The 21,452-nt window shown below is 42.6% G+C and overlaps 1 protein-coding gene across 1 annotated transcript; it reads right to left on the minus strand.

Moving 5' to 3' along the window:
- Positions 1-375: 375 nt before the first annotated feature.
- LOC109896045 (LETM1 domain-containing protein LETM2, mitochondrial) lies at positions 376-20,342 on the minus strand. Its single transcript, XM_020490244.2, has 10 exons — positions 20,077-20,342; positions 14,583-14,651; positions 13,754-14,279; positions 10,172-10,315; positions 8,854-8,997; positions 8,312-8,635; positions 7,986-8,105; positions 6,613-6,708; positions 5,713-5,781; positions 376-5,339 (listed from the first exon to the last, which is right to left on the minus strand). The coding sequence occupies exons 2-10, from the start codon at positions 14,627-14,629 to the stop codon at positions 5,286-5,288; spliced, it is 1,524 nt and encodes a 507-aa protein (XP_020345833.1). The 5' UTR covers positions 14,630-14,651; positions 20,077-20,342; the 3' UTR covers positions 376-5,285.
- Between the last annotated feature and the right edge of the window lie 1,110 nt (positions 20,343-21,452).

Raw genomic sequence — 21,452 nt, forward strand, 5'->3', positions numbered from 1 at the left:
TGAGGAGTAGATGCACTGCAATACTTAATGCAGCTGGTGGCCACACCAGATATTGACTGTTACTTTTGATTTTGACCCCCTCTTTGTTCCGGGACACATTATTCCATTTCGGTTAGTCACATGTCTGTGGAACTTGTTCAGTTTTATGTCTCAGTTGTTGAATCTTGTTATGTTCATACAAATATTTACACATGTTAAGTTTGCTGAAAATAAACGCAGTTGACAGTGAGAGGATGTTTATTTTTTTGCTGAGTTTAGATGCTGAAGCTTTATGTATGTAAGCACCTCCTAGCCTGTCAGTAGCTGGGCCAGATATTCATAGTGCCAGACATCTGTAGTAGCAAAAGTTTGTTGCCAAAAATAAAGACACAGGACTCAAGTGTAAAGGGTTTTTATAAATGTAATGCTGAACTTCATCTCCCAAGCAGACATTTGACACTGTAGAATGATGTATTGTTTCAACGCAGGTTAAATCATGTAGCAATGTTGTACGTGGTTGAGTGTCTTCTGACCTCCATTACAGAGCTTAGTGGACAGGAGGGTAAACATGAGAGGTAGAATGTCTGTTACACAAGGAAAGCCACCAAAGGGGGAGGTAGAGGTTGTCCATAACCACTGATACAGGGTCAGATACGTTTTCGTCTCCCAAATGGTTATTGTTAGGGATAGGTGAGTCTAGATCTGTGGTTAGGGGTAACCTCTATTTCAGAGGTAGCCATCCCTCTTCCCAGATAGCTACTGGTTATGCAAGCTTTTGCTCTATTCCTGCTCTTACACACACCTCATTCTACTCATCGGCTGATCATCAGAACCTTGATTAGCTAAATCAGGTATGGTAGAGCTGGCCTGGATCAAAAGCCTGCATACCCAGTAGCTCTTTAGGCAGGATGGCCATCCCTGATCAACATCCATCAGTCACAAACACTCTCCTGCAAGGTCATAGTCATAACGTCCAGAGTTTGCCAAACGAAATAAAAAACTATGAAAAAAGAAGCCTTGTTTGAAGAGAAATGAGGGAATTTCAAGGAAAACAAGTTTAAGAAGAGTATGTTCTCTATCTATGAGCTTTATATGGAATCCATTATGACAAAAGGTGCAGACGTCAATCATTCAGAAGGTATAAACTCCACACAGCCTCACGGTCTTGTACTGTCTGTAATAGTCATATCAATACATGATACAGTGCAATACCTGTGGACACATTTGCAAAGGGCATTTCCACTCATCCTTATTCCCCCAGTGTAGGTCCAAGGAGTGAAAGGCTGAATCCTAACCTCAGTTATGTGTCCATCATGCAAACCTTTAAACAAATCTCCCAATGATATCAATGGATGACTTATGTGGCTAGTTCTAGTAATGCGTATCATATATTATATTAAGTTGATTCAAGCCCAAGTCTTACTGTAGGACCATTGACCATATCTGCCATCAAATGATTGGATAAGTTACTGTTCCATTAAAGTTCTCCTGACCAAATCAACTCTCAATTTCACCACAAATTATCAACAGCAACACACTGAAATACCACAATGTCTGTCTTTCTCCGCAGGTCTGTGTGACAATGAGAAATACCTTTGGGAGTAAGTTCATGTTACCCAACTCCACACCAAACTCTAACCCCTAATCCTACACACCGACCGCTTAGCAATGTGGTGCTGCTCCACCTAGGTGTGATGTTCACTATATTGCTTGTACAAACAAGTGTCTAGGGGTAGGGGTTTGGAATCGGGCATGTGAGTGAGAGGGTTCATACAGGTGTTTACGTTTGTCTCTAAGTCTGTGTCCTAATTCTCTCCCACATTCCTTTCCTAATCTAATTTCCTTCATGATCATTGATCCAAAAGGACCTAAAAAGGTAACAGTGTAAGCAATACAGTGGATTCCTTTCACCCATGTATAGGCATGAAGGATAGGAGACAAGGTAAGGAATCAAGGCAGGGGATTTGGAACACAGTGTAAACATCTTCCATGAGAGCCCGTGCGGAAGGGGCAGAGGAGACACTCCACAGAGAGCATAGGTAACAAAGCACCTCGTTACAGACCTTCTGCCTGTAAATTACTTTTCTAAACAATCCTTAAACCAAGTAAAAAAATCAACTGTTGGGATGGAAAGAAGTGTCCCAGGTCCCATAGTACTCCCTTGAAGTAATAACAGATCTGAGAAGGTTGGATTGGTCAAAGCAGAAGGGTGGACATCTTGCTTTCGATTATCCACTCACATACAGATCGGTGATAGGGAGGAGAGGAAGATGCACTATGATGAAACAATGTAATTTGGTTGGTGAGTTGTGGGAGAGATTCATAAAAAGGTAATCCCCTAATGTAAGGTTTTCCTCAATGCTAAGCCAACACCAAACACACACTCTCACACACTGAAGCATAAAGCATATACAGTAGAGTACACGTGTTTATATGGTAAACCTTCCAAATACCTTCTCGTTCACATGGTTGCATTAACTCTATATGTAAGCAGGATATGTACTAGGCATTTCAGCATGAAATAGGGGCCATCTTTCAAGCTCTTTGAGAATCACATTCTAAAATAAAATATAACACTAATGCAATCCTTTAACAGTTTGCAAATCCTGCATTTTCGCTCAAATTCATTATTTGAGATTTCTCTGTAGATATTTCATTCGTATTGTTGGAACAGTGGGTATGGATCATATCCAATAGCAGTCAAGTATTATCTTTCTTTTAAATGTGTAAATAAACGGTAGTACTATCATAGCATTAACACAATATATACACTGTATATTCCATTAGAAAAGCTAATTGTCCACAGATTGGCGGTTGTTTTTATAATCAAGTTTTAAACTGGGTGGTTGAGCCTTGAATGCTGATTGGCTGAAAGCCGTGGTATATCACTCCGTATACCACGGGTATGACAAAATATTTATCTTTACCGCTCCACATACATTGGTAACCAGTTAATAGCAATAAGGTTCCTTGGGGGTTTGTGATATATGGCTAATATACCACGGCAAAGGGCTGTGCGTTGCGTCATGCTTAAGAAAAGCCCTTAGCCGTGGTATATTGGCCATATATACCACACCTCCTCTGGCTTTATTGCTTAATTAGGCGCTACTACCGCCTCTTCTGTGTTAATGAGTGATCTCTCTCGCACTCTTACAATCAAAAATAATCCGTGTTCATGTACTATTTACAGCTGCAATCAACTACACAATGCCACTTCATTCAGTCATAGGGTGACACTTCACAATAAATTGCATAGATACCACGTGTTACATTTTCTGGTGTAATTAAATGTAACTACACTAACTATCTGGACATAATTTGTAAAATGTCCTTACTTTAGACATTAGTGTTTTGTACCTTATATGCAATTACCATTTACATCTGAACAATTACAGTCTGGTTTCCAGGGTAGTTAGAGAGTAACTTCATGGTATAAAGGCAAGTTAAAATGAAGTGTTGCCCAGTCTTAAGATTGAAATATTCAACAAACAAAATATAAAATATTAGGAGGGCAAAAGTTCATAGAACTCTTTAGTTTTGAGAGAGCTTGAGGGAGTGGCAAACCAACTGGACAGAGCAGTTGTACCTTTTCTACCAGACAATGAACATTGTACAGGGTATTTACAAATATACAAGAGGAAGAGGTGGTGGTTTTTGTTAGTCTGATCTGGAGGTGATTCAGCCAACTCAAAGAGACAAAACACACCTTTTCAAAGCAGCGGGTGGCCGTCCAATCACCTCTGACCAAAATGTCGCTCTTAATTTTCTGTTCACTTCACAACAACTCTACATGTTGAATCACCGCCGTTTCTCGACACCAAGGTGGTGACCCTTAAAGGCGTCAGCATGCTTCAGCTCGGCTGGCGCATAACCGAACGAGTGTGCTTGCATACTCCCTTAAAATACACTTGCTTGAAAAACAAGAAAAAAAGCATCAAACGCCGTAGCCAGTCTCAAAATGACTGTACACTTCCTCAAAAGTCAGAATTAATCTAAGATAACTCAAGAAACCTGTCATTCATTTTGACGTTTTTGCCCAAGAGATCTTAGTTGCGGAATTGTACATCTAACTAAGATGTTTGGCGCAGTATGTCTTTATGAGAAAAATGTAATGAAGATGAGTCGTCTCTAATTGATTGACAACAAAGACTTTATCGGAGAATCCCTACTGTTGAACAATCACCGATGTAGGGGTGTAGACTTCGGCTCCGAACTTCGGCTTGACCAAAACGAACAAAAGCTTCACAAAATGTTAGCATAATATATGCACATACTCTACCGAACTGTTTCGTCTGGGAAGCATGTGGAAGCCTTTAACATACCGCGGCCACCCACTGCTTTCGTCTGGGAAGCATGTGGAAGCCTTTAACATACCGCGGCCACCCACTGCTTTCGTCTGGGAAGCATGTGGAAGCCTTTAACATACCGCGGCCACCCACTGCTTTCGTCTGGGAAGCATGTGGAAGCCTTTAACATACCGCGGCCACCCACTGCTTTCGTCTGGGAAGCATGTGGAAGCCTTTAACATACCGCGGCCACCCACTGCTTTCGTCTGGGAAGCATGTGGAAGCCTTTAACATACCGCGGCCACCCACTGCTTTCGTCTTTGAGGTGTATCTAGTCAAGAGGAATCAGCTTCAGCACCTAATGAATGAGTCGAAATACAATCTGAAGTGAAACAGACTAAAGTTACACCAGACCAACCAACCAGCCGGTGTCCACTCTTCAAGGACATAAAAATAATAATAATAATATTTGTTACATCACTGGGTTACTGTGATCCCAAAACAATTATCCTAATCCATCCTAATCTTTTCAGAGTTTTCATTACATTACATTGTCCTGTTCAGTTTGAGTGTGAAACCCAATGGATGGAGTGCATGAACTTGAAACCAAATAGATGCAGGTGAGAAGAACCAGAGACTGAACAGACAGAGCAGAGGTGTGTGTCCCGTTTGAAACGCCTGCCAGCGGCCTCAATCCAGGTGTAGCCAGAGAGGAGAGGGCTCTGATCCATGGACAGAATTAAAGAGAGCAAAAGTGCCATCTTAATGCCGTCTGGTCTGACGGCATTAACATCTTATGTGATGACCTTATGACCCCTCTCTCCATCAGACACCGAGCCCTTTGGCTATAAAGGGATCTTAGAATCAGGAGGAGGCGGCGTTAAGGAGGGTAGATGGGTGGTTGTGTTGACTGATCCCTTAGGTTGTCGATTAGCTTGATTGTCTAGCCCCCGCACCCATGAGGACACGGGGTTGTGGTGTGGTCAAGCCCCTGCAGTCCTGCTCACTGTTAGCTCCTCCTCACACTCCGTTGGCGCTCATCTTGCTCTTCTGGGACGCCTCTGCTCCTTTAGCCTACATGTCAGAGGACAATGGTTATTCTAGGAACAACCAATGAAAAAGAGACCAATGGCATTCATTGAATTATGGTGACATGGACTTTAAGAAATGTAATAAACATACTTTTAAATAGCTTGTTTACATACATAAGTGCATGGTGTTTATTGACTTGATATTTTAGGAACCTGTTGTTATGGGCATACTGTAATTTAACTACTAAATGGTTCATTGTTGTATGGTTCACTTGTTTGTTCACGTAGAGCAAGTGTGTGTGTGTGACTAGGATGTTGTGAGAAAGATGAGACAGTACTGGGCTTAAACACACTGGTTTATTCCATCTAGTAACTAATCCCTGTGGGTATATGACTGGGGGTCAAAGGTGACTGACCTGGATGACCTGGGCAGGGGTAGGAGGTTTGTCTGAGATGATGGCAGCCTTGTCTCTCAACTCCTCCGCCTGGAGGAACAGAAACACACCAGACATGAGGACACTGTATACGGGTCATCCTGGAGAAGATTCCTGACCGCTCCACGGGTCATCCTGGAGAAGATTCCTGACCGCTCCACGGGTCATCCTGGAGAAGATTCCTGACCGGTCTGTCTTTGACCAGAGCTACCGAGCTCATGATAGGGGCTCATGATTTGTGGGAATATTGTATGCCTTCTATCTTTGGCATTTGTTATCCAATGAAAACACTGTGTTTTGATGGAACGTGAGTGATGATCCAATCATGTGTTGCATTCCATTTCCCTCCCATAAAAAAAGTGATAATGTTTTATACCCTTTACTGTGTAGCCTAGTCAAAATCAGACCATATCTAGAAGCACTCGTTTTATATCAACTTTAATGTAGCCTAGGCCTACTGGTTGTATGAATTTTAGATCTATTGTCCCACAACTGTCCCAGAGTCCGTTTGGAATAGGCTATTTCTTTCTCGACAAGCTGACCAATAGAATAGGTCAACTTTTCTACTATGGGGGAATCGTAGATTGACACAGGCTAGTGATTTTCCTGTTCATTACTCATCTTGTTGGCTGGGGAGAAGTAAATGTGGGCATCGGTATTCGGTAAGAAGGAACTGCACACTGTTCTGTTAAAATGAATTACCATCGAAATCTGAATTCAGTCATTCTGAGCACTGTGGGTGAACGCCCTAATCAGGTTACACATCCAATGCATATGGGTCAGGTACATTTCTCCAATGTCCGGTAAATTAAAATGCTGCTGGTCAAATGCCACATTTTCATAACAGAAACCTTGTTGTTGTGTTTGTGTCTGTGTACTGACCGGCCTGTCTTTGATGACCAGAGCTGGGTCTACCAGTAAGTCTGAGGAGGAAGCTGCACTTCCCTCTGGGATCTCAGCTGGGGGAGGAGTGGCCTTCTGCAACACACAACACAAATGGAATGATAAAGCCAGTAATGGAAGCAGCGGTGGTGCCGTCGTGTCACGGTCATCGTAAGAAGCGGACCAAAGAGCAGCGTGGTGTGAATGCATCATTTTAATGGATGCCAAAAACACAAAGTAAACTGAACAAAACAAATGAACAACGACCGTGAAGCTATATACCAAATGTGCTGACACAAGCAACTAACATAGACAATCACCCACAACCGACAATGACAAAACAGGCTACCTAAATGTGGTTCCCAATCAGAGACAATGACTAACACCTGCCTCTGATTGAGAACCATATCAGGCCAAACACAGAAACAGACAAACTAGACATCCAACATAGAATGCCCACTCAGATCACACCCTGACCAAACAAAACATAGAAACATACAAAGCAAACTATGGTCAGGGCGTGACACTTCCACAGAGTGTCCTGAGAATGTTGTGGTGATAGAGACTCATAGGCTGCATTTACACAGTCTTTTGACCAATCAGATCAGTTTTGAAATAATCTGATGTGAAAAGAGCTGCTGTGATAGTTCAAAAGACCAATTAGTGGAAAAAATATCACAATTGGGCTGGCTGTGAAAACTCAGCCTTAGAGAGTTGGCAGCATGAACAGTACTTCACATGGCTGACCTGCATTTCTACATCACTACAGTCATGAGAATGTGGGCAGGTCTCCATTATCTGATGTTCAAGCCTAAGTTCTCGGGGAAACCTGTGCTTCTATGGGACACACTGAAGGCAGAAATGTACCTGGATCCCAAACCTAGAATCAGATGACCTTTCAGCAATCTGAACTGAGCTGGTTGGGGGTGTCTTACCTCTAATTGGGTACAGGGGGTATGATGTCTTACCTTTAATTGGGTACAGGGGGTATGATGTCTTACCTCTAGTTTGGGTACAGGGGGTATGAATCTTACCTCTAGTTTGGGTACAGGGGGTATGATGTCTTACCTCTAGTTTGGGTACAGGGGGTATGAATCTTACCTCTAGTTTGGGTACAGGGGGTATGATGTCTTACTTCTAGTTTGGGTACAGGGGGTATGATGTCTTACCTCTAGTTTGGGTACAGGGGGTATGATGCCTTACCTCTAGTTTGGGTACAGGGGGTATGATGTCTTACCTCTAGTTTGGGTACAGGGGGTATGATGTCTTACCTCTAGTTTGGGTACAGGGGGTATGATGTCTTACCTCTAGTTTGGGTACAGGGGGTATGATGTCTTACCTCTAGTTTGGGTACAGGGGGTATGATGTCTTACCTCTAGTTTGGGTACAGGGGGTATGACGGGTATGATGGGTTTGACGTCAGTCAGGTACATGGCTCTGGAGAGCAGCAGCAGAGAGGGAGGAACGTTCTCCTTCAAGTGCAGGTCCAACCACTAGAACAGACAGAGAGAGAGAGAGGTTGCGGGTCACTGAAGAAGCCAATTGTTTGTCGTCCAAAATGGCACCCTATTCCCTTAGAAATAGGGTGCCATTTGGAACGCATATCTTATAATACAATTAATAGATTGATTCCTTTACTGGCTTGAAGTGATGCATCTTTAACAAGGTGATCTGCAGATAGATAGGTTGAGTGTCTGACCTGTTGCATCTGCTGACGTAACTGGTCAGTGGTCAGACCCAGTGACCTCATCCCTCTGCTACGACATGCTGCCTGTAGCTCTGACACACTCATAGCAGGCACACCCTCAGTGGCTATCAACTCGTCATCTGCTTTGATGGTTCTCAGCTGCATCATCAGCTGGAAGCGGAGGAGGTTATTGGTTCCTATGGGCTGCAGCTCTAGCAGCTTACACAGGGCCACCAGCTGGGGGCGCTCTAGATGCTCCAGCGTCAACTCGTCTTCAAACAGTTTGGAGAACTTGACAATGTCCTTAGTGGTGGGCTGCTCCCCTGTGTGACGAACCTGGAGATGACAGAGGGAGGACAGTGGTTAGTTAGAGCAGTCTTGGGACTCTAGTCATGCAGACAGGCTTAGGACGTATAATCACATCTTGAGCGTTATCAGGTCTGAAAGACCTTTTGAAAGGGGCTACCGAACACAACGGGATGAAAATTTGAAACACTCATGAAATCATGAATCAGAGCTTTGGATGAGTGACCTTTGCCCCCTGGCTAAATTACCTTCTGTACGTAGGTGGAGAAGCGCTGCGTCTCGTCCTCGGTCAAAGCCTTAGTCTTGTTCCTCTTGGCCATCTCTGCTATGGTCTCCTGGAGGAACTTAGCCAGCTCCAGCTTAGCAGCAAGACCCTTTTTCTGCTTCTCCACCTAAAGAGAAAGAAAAGGGAGAAAGAGAGAGGGAGAGAAGGATAGGAGAAAGAGATTATTATATTATTATAAAGATTTCTCAAATGGTCCTTATGCATAATCTAGCAGTAGCTAATAGCAATTGGTTTAGAATGTTCTAAAAAGGAGCATCAATCGCATTTTATCAAGTTGCTAGGTAATGGTTAAAAGGGTATATTTAAGCAATAAGGCATGGGGGTGTGGTATATGGCCAATATACCATGGCTAAGGGCTGTTCTTAGGCACGACGCAGTGGAATGCCTAGACACAGCCCTTAGCTGTGGTATATTGGCCATATACCACACCCCCATGCCTTATTGCTTAAATATACCCTTTTAAACATTACCTAGCAACCCCCGAGGTGCCTTATTGCTATTATAAACTGGTTACCAACGTAATTAGAGCAGTAAAAATAAATGTTTTGTCATGGTATACGGTCTGATATACCACGGCTGTCATCCAATCAGCATTCAGGGCTCAAACCACCCAGTTCATAATTGAAAACAATCCCACTTCAAAATGCACAAGTTGGCTAATGGTGGTCTTTACCACTGCTTCCTGTTGGTATCCCAACGGCCATGATGTGAGAGGCCAGGCCAGGCACCACTGTTGTACAGGAGCAGGAGGACATATCTGAGAGCCATTCAGCCATGAGCAGACAGGGACCATTAGACCCGACGGTCAGGCCTACTGGGGCTAATCCCACACAAAGACCTGGGGTATATCCCAATAATATCTCTCTCTTCCTGAAGTGTGCACTCGTTCACTATTCCTGACAAATGTAAAAACATTGGATTGGTGTAGGCATGGGCTAAAGAGTTTCTTAGAACTGTAATGCACTGTCAAATCTATGAAGGGAGGTGAACAAGTGCACACGTTGGGAGAAAGGAGAGATTATTGGGACACACCCCTGCTTACTCTACAGGCCTACAGGTCTGTGGAAGGATATCTCCTACTGGGGTGCATCTCAATGGTGTACTTTTGACTCCTTTCATCTGCATTGATATGGAAGAACAGGAAAACAGCCATTTTCACCTAAAATACCATGACCTCAGATCAGTCCAGATGAAGGAGAGGATACAAGGAAGCAAGTTTAGACCATTGATAAGCAGCATACAACGGGGTCATTAACATTGTAACAGCGTGAAAAACGTGCCTTCTTGGTCTCTGTCTCGAAGGTGGAGGGCAGCATCTCAGGGAAGAGCTTGAGGAAGACAGGGAGCAGGAACTCCATGAAGGGGACAATGATGAAGACCATGAAGGGTAGCAGGCGGAACAGGTCAGCACATGTCCTCATCAGCTGGAGAGACACAGACAACACTTAGCAAACTAAACAGTAACATGTCTGACAACGATAAGTAACAACATCAAAGGAGAGGAACGAGAGAGGAGATAGGGGGAGAAAGAGAGAGTGAGAGAGAGAGAGAGAGACAGAGAAAGGAGAGAGAGAGAGAGAGAAGAGAGCGAGAGAGACAGCGAGAGACAGAGAGAGGAGCGAGAGAGAGAGAGCGAGACAGAGAGGAGCCATAACGAGAGAGAGAACAAGAGTAGAGTGAGAGAGAGAGACAGAGAGAGAGGACAGCGAGAGAGAGAGAAAGAGAGAGAGAGAGAGAGACAGATAGAGGAGCCAGAGTGAGAGAGAGAACAAGAGAGAGCGGCAGAGAGAGAGAGAGAGACAGAGAGAGAGAATAACAGAGGTTGGAAGCCAAACATTGCCATATGGTTTATTGGCATTATAGAAGATACAGTGATGCAATGTGAGTTTTGCAGTGCACAACACCTATGTACAGAGTGGATCCCAAACATTTAGAAATGTGACTGACAAAAACATTTTTAAATGTGACCCACAAAACTTTTTCACAAAAAATTTATTTGACCTTTTGACCTCCCAAGTCACCAAAACGAATGTCTGTGGTCACATATTAAGCTATGAGACAAGAAGGATTCCACCTTGACCCACACTATGTTAGGATTCTGTCCCTCAGCAAACTACCAGGACTGTGAGTCTTTCTAAAATAGACCCGGTGCCGAGTAAAGCTCTACCATGGCATTCACACAGCATGGGTCACACGACAGGCTATTTTTTTAAACCTTTATTTAACTAGGCAAGTCAGTTAAGAACAAATTCTGTTGGTGTGCCTATCCTGTATCATTGAGTTTTTTCCCATGTTATTGGGCCCACATTGATATTGTAATAATGTTTGAGTCACTCAGATAGCATAAGCCATGGCAAAATGTGTATAATTGCAGGGAATGTGCTTTAAAACTGCAAAATGTTATGTTCACCACATGGCAAAATGTGTAGAAATTCAGGAAATTAGCTTTTGTCACTATGGCCAACAGGAGGGCTTCTAAAATTGCCTGAGTGTTCAACTAGAATAACTCTTTGGTTGCGTTCAATAGGCACAACGAGAGAAAACAACATGTTCAAACTGAAAGCAAAAATGAGCAGCATTGTTACTGGTTTAACAAGTTTAATGGATAACACCTTTCCCTGTTATGTGCCTGACTGCTGAACACCTCCCAGAGATTGAGGTGATCAGCTGATCATTGTTTCATGATTCTCTGGTTCCTGGTACTCCTAAAGTACTACGTTGCTGTAAATCCTGGCCTCCAATTAACTGAAAGGCACTTGTTACATAAGACAGATCTATGAGAATCACATGAGACTACAGTATGCCAAAGCTTTCTTTGGTAACTGTAGGATGTACAGTAAGATCATGGGTGTGTTCGTAAGTTCAATCTGGAGTGCCAGTGCGCTCAGAGTGCCCTTTGGGCATTCGTAAATTCAGAGCATTTCGCTCTCTGAGTGTTCAGAGCTCACACTGGACGCTCTGGCCGAGGAGTAGGGTTGATCCGTGCGTTCTGACCTCACAACGGCAGTCAAGCACCCAAGTTAACTGGCTAAGGTTGGCTAGCTTGCTAGCTACTTCCAGACACAAATGAGAGAACACCCCACCCTGACCATTTTACTCACTCTGGCAGAGCTGGTTAGGCTGTTTCCATGTTCTCTAGAGCGTTGGTGACTGTAACTGTGCTGCTGGCAACAATTTAATAACGCTTTTTTAACAACATTTGCTGACATATTCGAACGGGTGTTGAGCGTTCGTAAATTCCTCAAATATTCTAAACTCTGGCACACTCAGATGAGAGTGCTCTGAAATCGGAGGATAGCAAGAGCGAATTTACGAAAGGCACCCCACTTCAGAGCCATAGATTTAGTATTCTAATGGAAATTCTTATCAAGTTATTATTGTCATGGAGCGTTGAGCGTCAACATGGAGGGTAGTAGTTAGCAGAGAAAGTGCTGCTCGTCTAGACCGTGAACCCTTCAACCAACTGCAGTCACTGTTAGAAACAGGACACCCTCTGAATTGGATTCCCCAAGATGGAGCTGTGTCACCACGTTATACGTATCAAATCCCCATCTGAAATGGGACCCAATTATTTTGAACAGAAGTCTATGAGGCCATAGTCAAAACTAGTGCACTATATAGGGAATAGGGTGCCATTTGGGACGCATCCAAGGTTCTCTCATCCTGCCCTCAGGCATAGATTATGACTCACCCTGTTATTTACTAGGGTTTGGCAGTATCCCGATTTCCATACCATCTCTGTACCATACCGGGGAATATGGTATTACCGGAAGTGCACATAAGTGGCACTTTTTTTGGGGGGGGGGGGGGACAAGGGATCTTGATCCAGGAGGGGATTGAATGTCTCTGCTGGAACCAAGAAGCTTGATCTTGACATCTAGCCACTTAGCTAGCAAGTTAGTAAACCAAATGCATAGCTGGAGCCCTGAGCTGGGTATAACTTATTTGACATATCTTAGATTTCATAGAGTTATAAGCAGTAGTGTAGCACTCACCCCCAGAGCCCCAAAAAACAAACGTTTTTTTCTTCTCTGTATTTAAAATCATATGTCCGGTACTTCTAAATACACTGTATATCGCCCAAGCCTTTTATTTACTCCTTCAGGAACATGTTAGACACAGAGAGTTCAGCCTACACTTCCTGCATGGTTACATCAATAGTCACAACAATGACAGTCTGACCTACTATACACATGCTGGCTGCCGTGAGGGCAATATGCAGGAAACAGTTTAGAGTCAACACAAAACATAGTCACATACAGGTCAAATACAGCTCAGCACTTTCAATCAATGTTTTCATACTGATCATCATCATTAAGTCTAACCAAGCTCCAGTCTCGTCCAGTGTTGGTCAGAAGATCGGTGGAACCAATAGACGGATTGGTTGTTTAGCAACAAAACCGACGCGTACGCAACTATAGGGCAAAACAGGTGGGGTTGGCTTAGATTGCTTATAACATGTAAACTATATTTAGTCTCCAATGTTTATTGAAAACATAAATGAAGTTGCGCAATGAGTACTCTCAGATACAACATTACAGATGTTGGTTAGCTAGCTAGCAAATTTGACATCAGTCAAAACACCTCAAAACAAGACATGGTATCAACAACAAGATCAACCATGCTGAAACAAGACACATGATTCACAACATGACAGTTTCTTGTCATTGTTGCTAGCTACCTGGTCACCCAGAACCATTACAACACATGGCCTTCTGCCCCTTTGAGGCAAACACAAAGTTTTTGTGATATTGTCAGCTAAGCTGCCCATTGGTGGGACGTTATGGGCCATGGTGGCTAACATCTGGGATGGAGCAGCTAGATGAAACATTGGTTAATTTGTATCACTCCCCCGGCCTTACCCGTCTCCTCTCCCTGCGTGAGAGCAGTTGTCCGTGCAGCAGTCTCCACACCATCCTCCCTGCGATCTTGGTATCGATTCCCAGCAGCCTGAAACCATTGTAGTAGTGCTTCAGCTCATCCACTACCCTCTGGCCAATAGACTTCCTCACTACCTGGACAGTAGGGGCAGCTGCAGCCGCTACAGTGACGGCAGCGGGGGGAGCAGGGGCTGGAGATTGGGGTGCGGGGACAGAGGGGCCATTCTTGGGGGTCCCTGGGGGGTCATCCTGGGCTGGGGTGGCGGGGGCTTTGGTATCCTCCTTGGTGCCCTGCAGCCAGAAACAGGAGCTGTGCAGAGATCTGGCCAGCAGGGTGGTGCTGTGGGGTCTGGCGCCATGGAGCCGAACACACTGAGGATAGCCAGACCTGGAGTGCCTGAGGGAGGTTAGGGGTGACAGGTGGCTGGCGGGGTCCAGGTGGTGGTGGACGTAAGCAGTGGAGGGGAGGGGACAGCAGCTGTGCCTTTTAGACAGCAGGTAAGATCCCCTGGAGACAGAACACAGATACATCTGTATGTCAGTGACTGCCTGGTCATATGTGAAGTATCCTTACTTTCACTACAGCAGTCAGTCATACACACTACTGTAAAGTAGACAAGACCAATGACCACCTGCTGTATTTACAGTTAGCTTGTTTACGTATTCAACTCTTCCAAAAGACTTCCTGAGTGTTAATCAACTGATTTAGCACCCAGAGATCTTGTGGACACGGACAGTGGCCCCATGTGTAGTAGAGGTTAGTGCAGGTCTAAATGGTTTCTAATGTAGAGCAGGTGACCTGGTCTCCTACCTTGATCTTGTTACTGCCAGAAGCACCTGTGGACTGAACACTGCCATTGCACTGGCAAATCAAGGTCTCCTGAAAGGGTGAACAACAAGATCAGTGAAATTAATAAATAATGTTACTTTACAATCTTCTAGGACTGATGGATGTATAGTGTCAAGCTATTTAATTTTGAACCCCATGGCTTTGTAATGTATTTAGTAGGGGTGTGACATTTAAACGTTAAAGCAACATTGGAATCATTAACGTTTGGAAAAAAATCACAGTGCAGTTATCACAAAACATTATTTATTTGACGTGTTATAGACTATGATAGGCTATAAAAAGGCCGTGGGAAAGTTTAGGCTACTTTGGGCTACTTTGGTGAATATGCGAGATACAGATTACCAAGACATTACCAAGATATGCACATGGTTCTTTCTGCCTGCCCCCTCCTCACTCTCTCTCTCCTTCCTTCTAGAGGTCGACCGATTATGATTTTTCAACGCCGATACCGATACCGATTATTGGAGGACCCAAAAAAAGCCGATACCGATGACCATTTCAACAATACTGAATGAACACTTTTTTTCCCTTCTTTTTAATTTTACCCCTTTTTTCTCCCAAATTTTGTGGTATCCAATTGTTGTAGTAGCTACTATCTTGTCTCATCGCTACAACTCCCGTACGGGCTCGGGAGAGACGAAGGTTGAAAGTCATGCGTCCTCCGATACACAACCCAACCAAGGTTGACACAGCGCGCATCCAACCCGGAAGCCAGCCGCACCAATGCGCCGGAGGAAACACTGTGCACCTGGCCACCTTGGCTAGTGCACACTGCGCCCAGCCCGCCACACGAGTCACTGGTGCGCGATGAGACAAGGACACCCCTACCGTCCAAGCCCTCCCTAACCCGGGCGACGCTAGGCCAATTGTGCATCGACCCACAGACCTCCCGGTCGCGGCCGGTTACGACAGAGCCTGGGCACGAACCCAGGGACTCTGATGGCACAGCTGGCGCTGCAGTACAGCGCCCTTAACCACTGCGCCACCCAGGAGGCCATGAACCGGGTGGAACACTTATTTTAACTTAATATAATACATCAATAAAATCAATTTAGCCTCAAGTAAATAATGAAACATGTTCAATTTGGTTTAAATAATGCAAAAAACAAAGTGTTGGGGAAGAAAGTAAAAGTGCAATATGTGCTATGTAAGAAAGGTAACGTTTCAGTTCCTTGCTCAGAACATGAGAACATATGAAAGCTGGTGGTTCCTTTTAACATGAGTCTTCAATATTCCCAGGTAAGAAGTTTAGGTTGTAGTTATTATAGGAATTATAGGACTATTTCCCTCTATACCCTTTGTATTTCATTAACCTTTGACTATTGGATGTTCTTATAGGCACTTTAGTATTGCCAGTGTAACAGTATAGCTTCCGTCCCTCTAGTTAGCGCGGGCTAACTAGCTAGCCATTTCACTTCGGTTACACCAGCCTCATCTCGGGAGTTGATAGACTTGAAGTCATAAACAGCGCAATGCTTGACGCACAACAAAGAGCGAATGAATTAATGTTTACGCGCCTGCTTCTGCCTACCACCGCTCAGTCAGATACTTGTATGCTTGTATGCTCAGTCAGATTATATGCAACGCAGGACACGCTAGATAATATCTAGTAATATCATCAACCATGTGTAGTTAACTAGTGATTATGATTGATTGTTTTTTATAAGATAAGTTTAATGCTAGCTAGTAACTTACCTTGGCTTACTGCATTCGCGTAACAGGCAGTCTCCATGTGGAGTGCAACGAGAGAGAGGCAGGTCGTTATTGCGTTGGACTAATTAACTGTAAGGTTGGAAGATTGGATCCCCCGAGCTGACAAGGTGAAAATCTGTTGTTCTGCCCCTGAACAAGGCAGTTAACCCACCGTTCCTAGGCCGTCATTGAAAATAAGAAGGTGTTCTTAACTGACTTGCCTAGTTAAATAAAGGTATAAAACTTTTTTTTTTAAATAAAAAATCATAATAAAAAAATCGGCGCCCAAAAATACCAATTTCCGATTGTTATGAAAACTTGAAATCGGCCCTAATTAATCGTCCATTCCGATTAATCGGTCGACCTCTACTTCCTTCCTCCTTCGTGCTGGCTCATCTGCTCTTTCTCTTCGTTAATGTGAATGTGTGTTCAGTCTTCAGTCTGTTGTATGTGGAAAATCCCAGCCTATTCAGTGATGTTAGGCTCTGCTTTACCGAAGTTGTGGACACATCCAATCCAAGAAATTGCAAGATACAGCATTCCATTGCGAGATACAGCTTTTGATTACCAATAGATAGGCCTAGTGAATGGTTCTGACTGTCTGTCTGGTGGAAAACCTGCCTATACTATGCCCCTCCCCTCTCGCTATGAAGTATGCAAGTGTTTGTGTTCTCGGAAGTACTGCAACTAATCAGTCTCCTCCGTTCCAAAAATACTGATTCTTAGGAGTTGATTCCTAGCTGAATCAAATATTGACACTCAGAACGGGAGTTGACACCAGGAGTTGACGTGTAAGGAGTCGAGGACGCTCCACCACTACATCTTTCCAAATCTGAAAGGGATGCACAGTGAGACCCGGGGATGGAGAGAAGGAGTAGCCATGACTGCGGTAGATGGAACTGCATTGCCCCTTAGCGGTTATACGCAGGACCCTTTTGCCTTGTGAATTCACATGAAATTTTATGATTTGTTTCTTATCGTCTAAACAGAAAAGAATGTCTGTTTAAACTTTAAGAACATTTTTCCATTTGTCACATCCCTAAGATTTAGCATGATAAGTATATACGTGTTGATAGGCCGATGACTCAAAGACTGTGTGTAGGCTAGTTAGCAGATTGTAGCGGGCTAATGTCATAAGGGTTGGGCGAAATTTGGGGAGTCCTCTTCTACGATATGCTACTCGAAATGTTGCGATATCTGATATAATCGTTTTTGAGCCGATAATGACTAGATAATTCCAAACGGTGCAATTTTTGTGTTTATTTACGATACTCTAATCACAAATGTATTAAATAATCTTAGTATGTCGAATCATTTTTACAAGGCTTAGTTAATTCATTTAGACATCATTTTCAACATATTGATACAGCCTAACTGATAAAACTGCAGTTGATTTGTAAAGTTCAAATAGAGTATAGTCTTGAACATCACGATATATCTTCTTGCACTTCACAATATCTCGTCAATGTCAAATATCACAATATCCGAATGAATCATATATCGGCACAACCCTAAATGTTTTGGCGTAGCACAGACCATTTGACCAATACTTCAATTCCAGACTTGGAAGACAACTAATGCCAATATCTAGTTGCAGGGAGTTCGTTTAAATTTAGAAAATGCTCCGTTATTCAATCAAATAAATGTTTTGCTCCATTATGTAATCCAACATTGTGTACGCCAATATCTTGTCTATTACAAATCTTCTCACATTGATCGAGACAGGTAAGTGTCATCATAACATGCCTGTCATAACATAATTTAATTTAGAATTTGAATTTGAAATTATCTTTAGAGAAGAAAATAAGAATAATCTGTAGTCATTCTGTGGACTAATTGTCCATTTGTTCCACGTTTCATATCCCGAAAATGTCATCACTTGGCTGGCTCCAAGTTTTATTTGAGTGCATGTAGGCCTAAGCGAAAGTCACATTTCAGTTGATAGCATTCAGTTGTACAACTGACTAGGTATCCCCCTTCCCCTTTCCCTATGCTGGTACCTGCTGTTAAGTGTCTCAATGGAAACTCCTTCCCTGTATGCTATCCCCTGGATCTTTAACTGCACGACAAGTACCACAGTATGAGTCATACCCATAAAACCTTGTGGTCGAACAAGGAAATGGTTCCAAGTGTTTTCCCACCATTAATTTTTTCCATAGGTGATTTTAGAAACACTTCAAATAAGGACTGTGTTTTGTGTAGGCTTACCCTGGCATAACGTTTTGATATCTGTGTAAATCTCTCTAGGACAATGTGACGCTTATCAATATATTAATGTGTATTTACCCCCCCAAAAATGAAACCCTAATTAGCTGCTAAAGTGGCTATCATAAATAACTACAAATGCCATAATATCTTATATATCTAATGTTAGTTAAATTTAGTAATTAATTAATTGTCAAAATGTCTTTAAATTGACAATTCTGTGAACTGTCTTGTGCAGTTCACCTGTAGGCAAAGGTGTCAGCTAGAAATGACATGCAGGAGCTTGCAGGGATTTGTAGTCTTGCATGATGTCTATTTTCGTGCTAATTTGCATTTTCGAATCTGAGAGTAAATAGAGCTGAATATATTAATAAAAGTCACCTGGTCCGAGAAAGATTTACAAGATTATAAAAACGTCACGACATGGTAAGCCTACAAGAAACACCGCCCTTAATTTAAGTGTTTCTCAAATTCCCTGTGGAAAAACGATACGAACCATTTCCTTATTTGACCGCTAGGTTATATGGGTATTATGAGACCTCCACTTGTAGGGCTCGGAGGGAGAGTATTCATCTTGCTCGTATGCAAGAAAAGCCGGCGAACTGACAAGTATGCCATGACAATGAAAATTGTATATTCTGAATTAGGGGAGGATGGAGAACAATTCAATCTGCAAAAAATATATATAATATTAAAATGTATGGTTGTCCATCCACTCCATCCACCCCTGCTTCAGAATGTTATTTTCATTGTCATAGCATGGTTTAATAGCTATTGACGAGATATAACAGAACACATTTTACTTTGGTGCAGAACCGAACCATATACCTATCTAAAAAGTCGGGAAAACAATACTTTCCTGTGGATATTTTGTCTCAAATTTCGAGGAGCTGGAGGCCAAACCGCACAGATAAATCAACAAAAAAATCACCAGAAGCGGGAGTGCGAAGCAAGCAGAGCGAGGCGGGTGGAAAGGACGCGGCATGCAGAGCATTGACTGTATGCTAGCAGAATAATTCACATATCCAATCATCTTTGCTGATAGCAATGTTGTGTTTCCATAAGTGGATTAATTGGTCTAATAATACTAGGCGATCATTTCATTAGCTATATGTAAGTAAAGTTAGACATATGACTATGTCACATGAGAACATAAACAGGACATGCCATAGGAACAATCATTAGGTACTGGTAACTTGACTAGCTAAAGGTACAGAAAGTTCTCCATGCTATCGACCAGCTAACTAACGTACTCTCGAAAGATGCCTGAACGGGGAAATTTGCTAAACTATCAATCTGGCCACAACGCAACCACTGTCAAGCTCACGCCATAGCTAGCTAGTTAATAACAACAACATGTTAGTAGTGTGGCTAGCTATCTAACTAGTATGTGCAGATTGGATGAAGACCGTTAAACTAGCTAGCTAAATAGCTAACGTCTGCAGTATTTTCACAGTTTGACAACGGAACATCTAAAATATCGGATGACCTTAGCAAACATGTTAATACAAGCTGAAATTGGAAGTCGATTGACGATGAGGTTTGTTTCTTAACTTACCTCGAATGTCAAATGTCCTGCTATGGCTGCCGACTGGGCGTCGTAAGGCTGATCTAAATTAACAAAATAGTACAATCCATTCACAGTAGTCGGCTGATTGAAGATGTGCGACGATAATAAACACATTTACGACGGGTTTATTACTAGTATTCCTTCGAGAAAGGTCCCTTTTGGTCAACTTCGCCCATTTTTTGCTGCTGCTCTGAAAAGGTTATTGCAATTCACATAAGCATGATTGTTGTTGACGTACTGGATCAGGCGAGGATGGGCTTGTTTGACAGGGCTGAGAACCAATAGATTAAGTTATTTTTTCCCAGTAGCAACCAATCCACTTAAAGGGAAGACCCACTCGTATCGGGGTTTGATTAACTGCATTTGATTGAAAAGAAGCTTCCCTTCAAACGTAAATTGCACCATTAATAAAGTAATAATAACAAATACTGTATGATTTTACATTCTAATATGCATCAAAGAGCGGTACCAGAGCGCCAAGTCTAGGTCCAAAATGCTTCTTAAGAGCTTCTACACCAAGCCCGCTAAACAGTTAATCAAATGGCTACCTGGACTATTTGCATTGACCCCCTGTATATAGCCTCGTTATTGTTATTTTTATTGTTTCTCTTTTATTTTTTACTTTAGTTTATTTTGTCAAGATTTTTCTTGACTCTTATTTTTCTTAAAACTGCATTGTTGGGTAAGGGCTTGAAAGTTAGCATTCGGCGCATGTGACAAATAACATTTGGTTTGAGGAGTGGGCATGTGCTATAAAATGGCACATATGGTCAAACCAAAGTACATAGATATTGAACTCACTGTATGCCTCACAATTTGCACACAGGCTAGTGTAGGCTATTATAGTAAGTTATACATTATATAAGACGACACTATGAAATATATAGCCTGCACACTAGTGCTTTTCTCACATTTCTATGTTGAGGTACAGTAGCCTATGTTTTATTATCTGTCAGGTTTACTAAATCTGCTGAGTGCAGTCAAGGCCTCCTGGGCCATTATTTCCTTTTAACCTTTCATGCCATAATACATGGGCTGTGCTATCTATCATATCATGATCGTTCCACATGGATTATTTCAGAGAATATTTGATTTCAATTAAGATAATATCTAAACAGGAATTTATATTTTCACCATCAATTTAGGACATGATGTTTGACATTAGGCCATTTGAGCTGGCCCAATTTTTTTCTGTTTACATAGCTTATACCAACTTTAACCAGACCTAATTTATGCATACAAAAATGTTGCTGTATTTTATTTTTCATTGTTTTCTTTATAGGGCTACATGTATTTTTATTCTGCTGCTGAGATGTTCTCTAAACGATTAGAACTACACATCCCGGTTTGCGCCTGGTTGTGTG

This window comes from Oncorhynchus kisutch, linkage group LG8, assembly GCF_002021735.2.
Source record: "Oncorhynchus kisutch isolate 150728-3 linkage group LG8, Okis_V2, whole genome shotgun sequence".
In the NCBI taxonomy this organism is placed as follows: domain Eukaryota; kingdom Metazoa; phylum Chordata; class Actinopteri; order Salmoniformes; family Salmonidae; genus Oncorhynchus; species Oncorhynchus kisutch.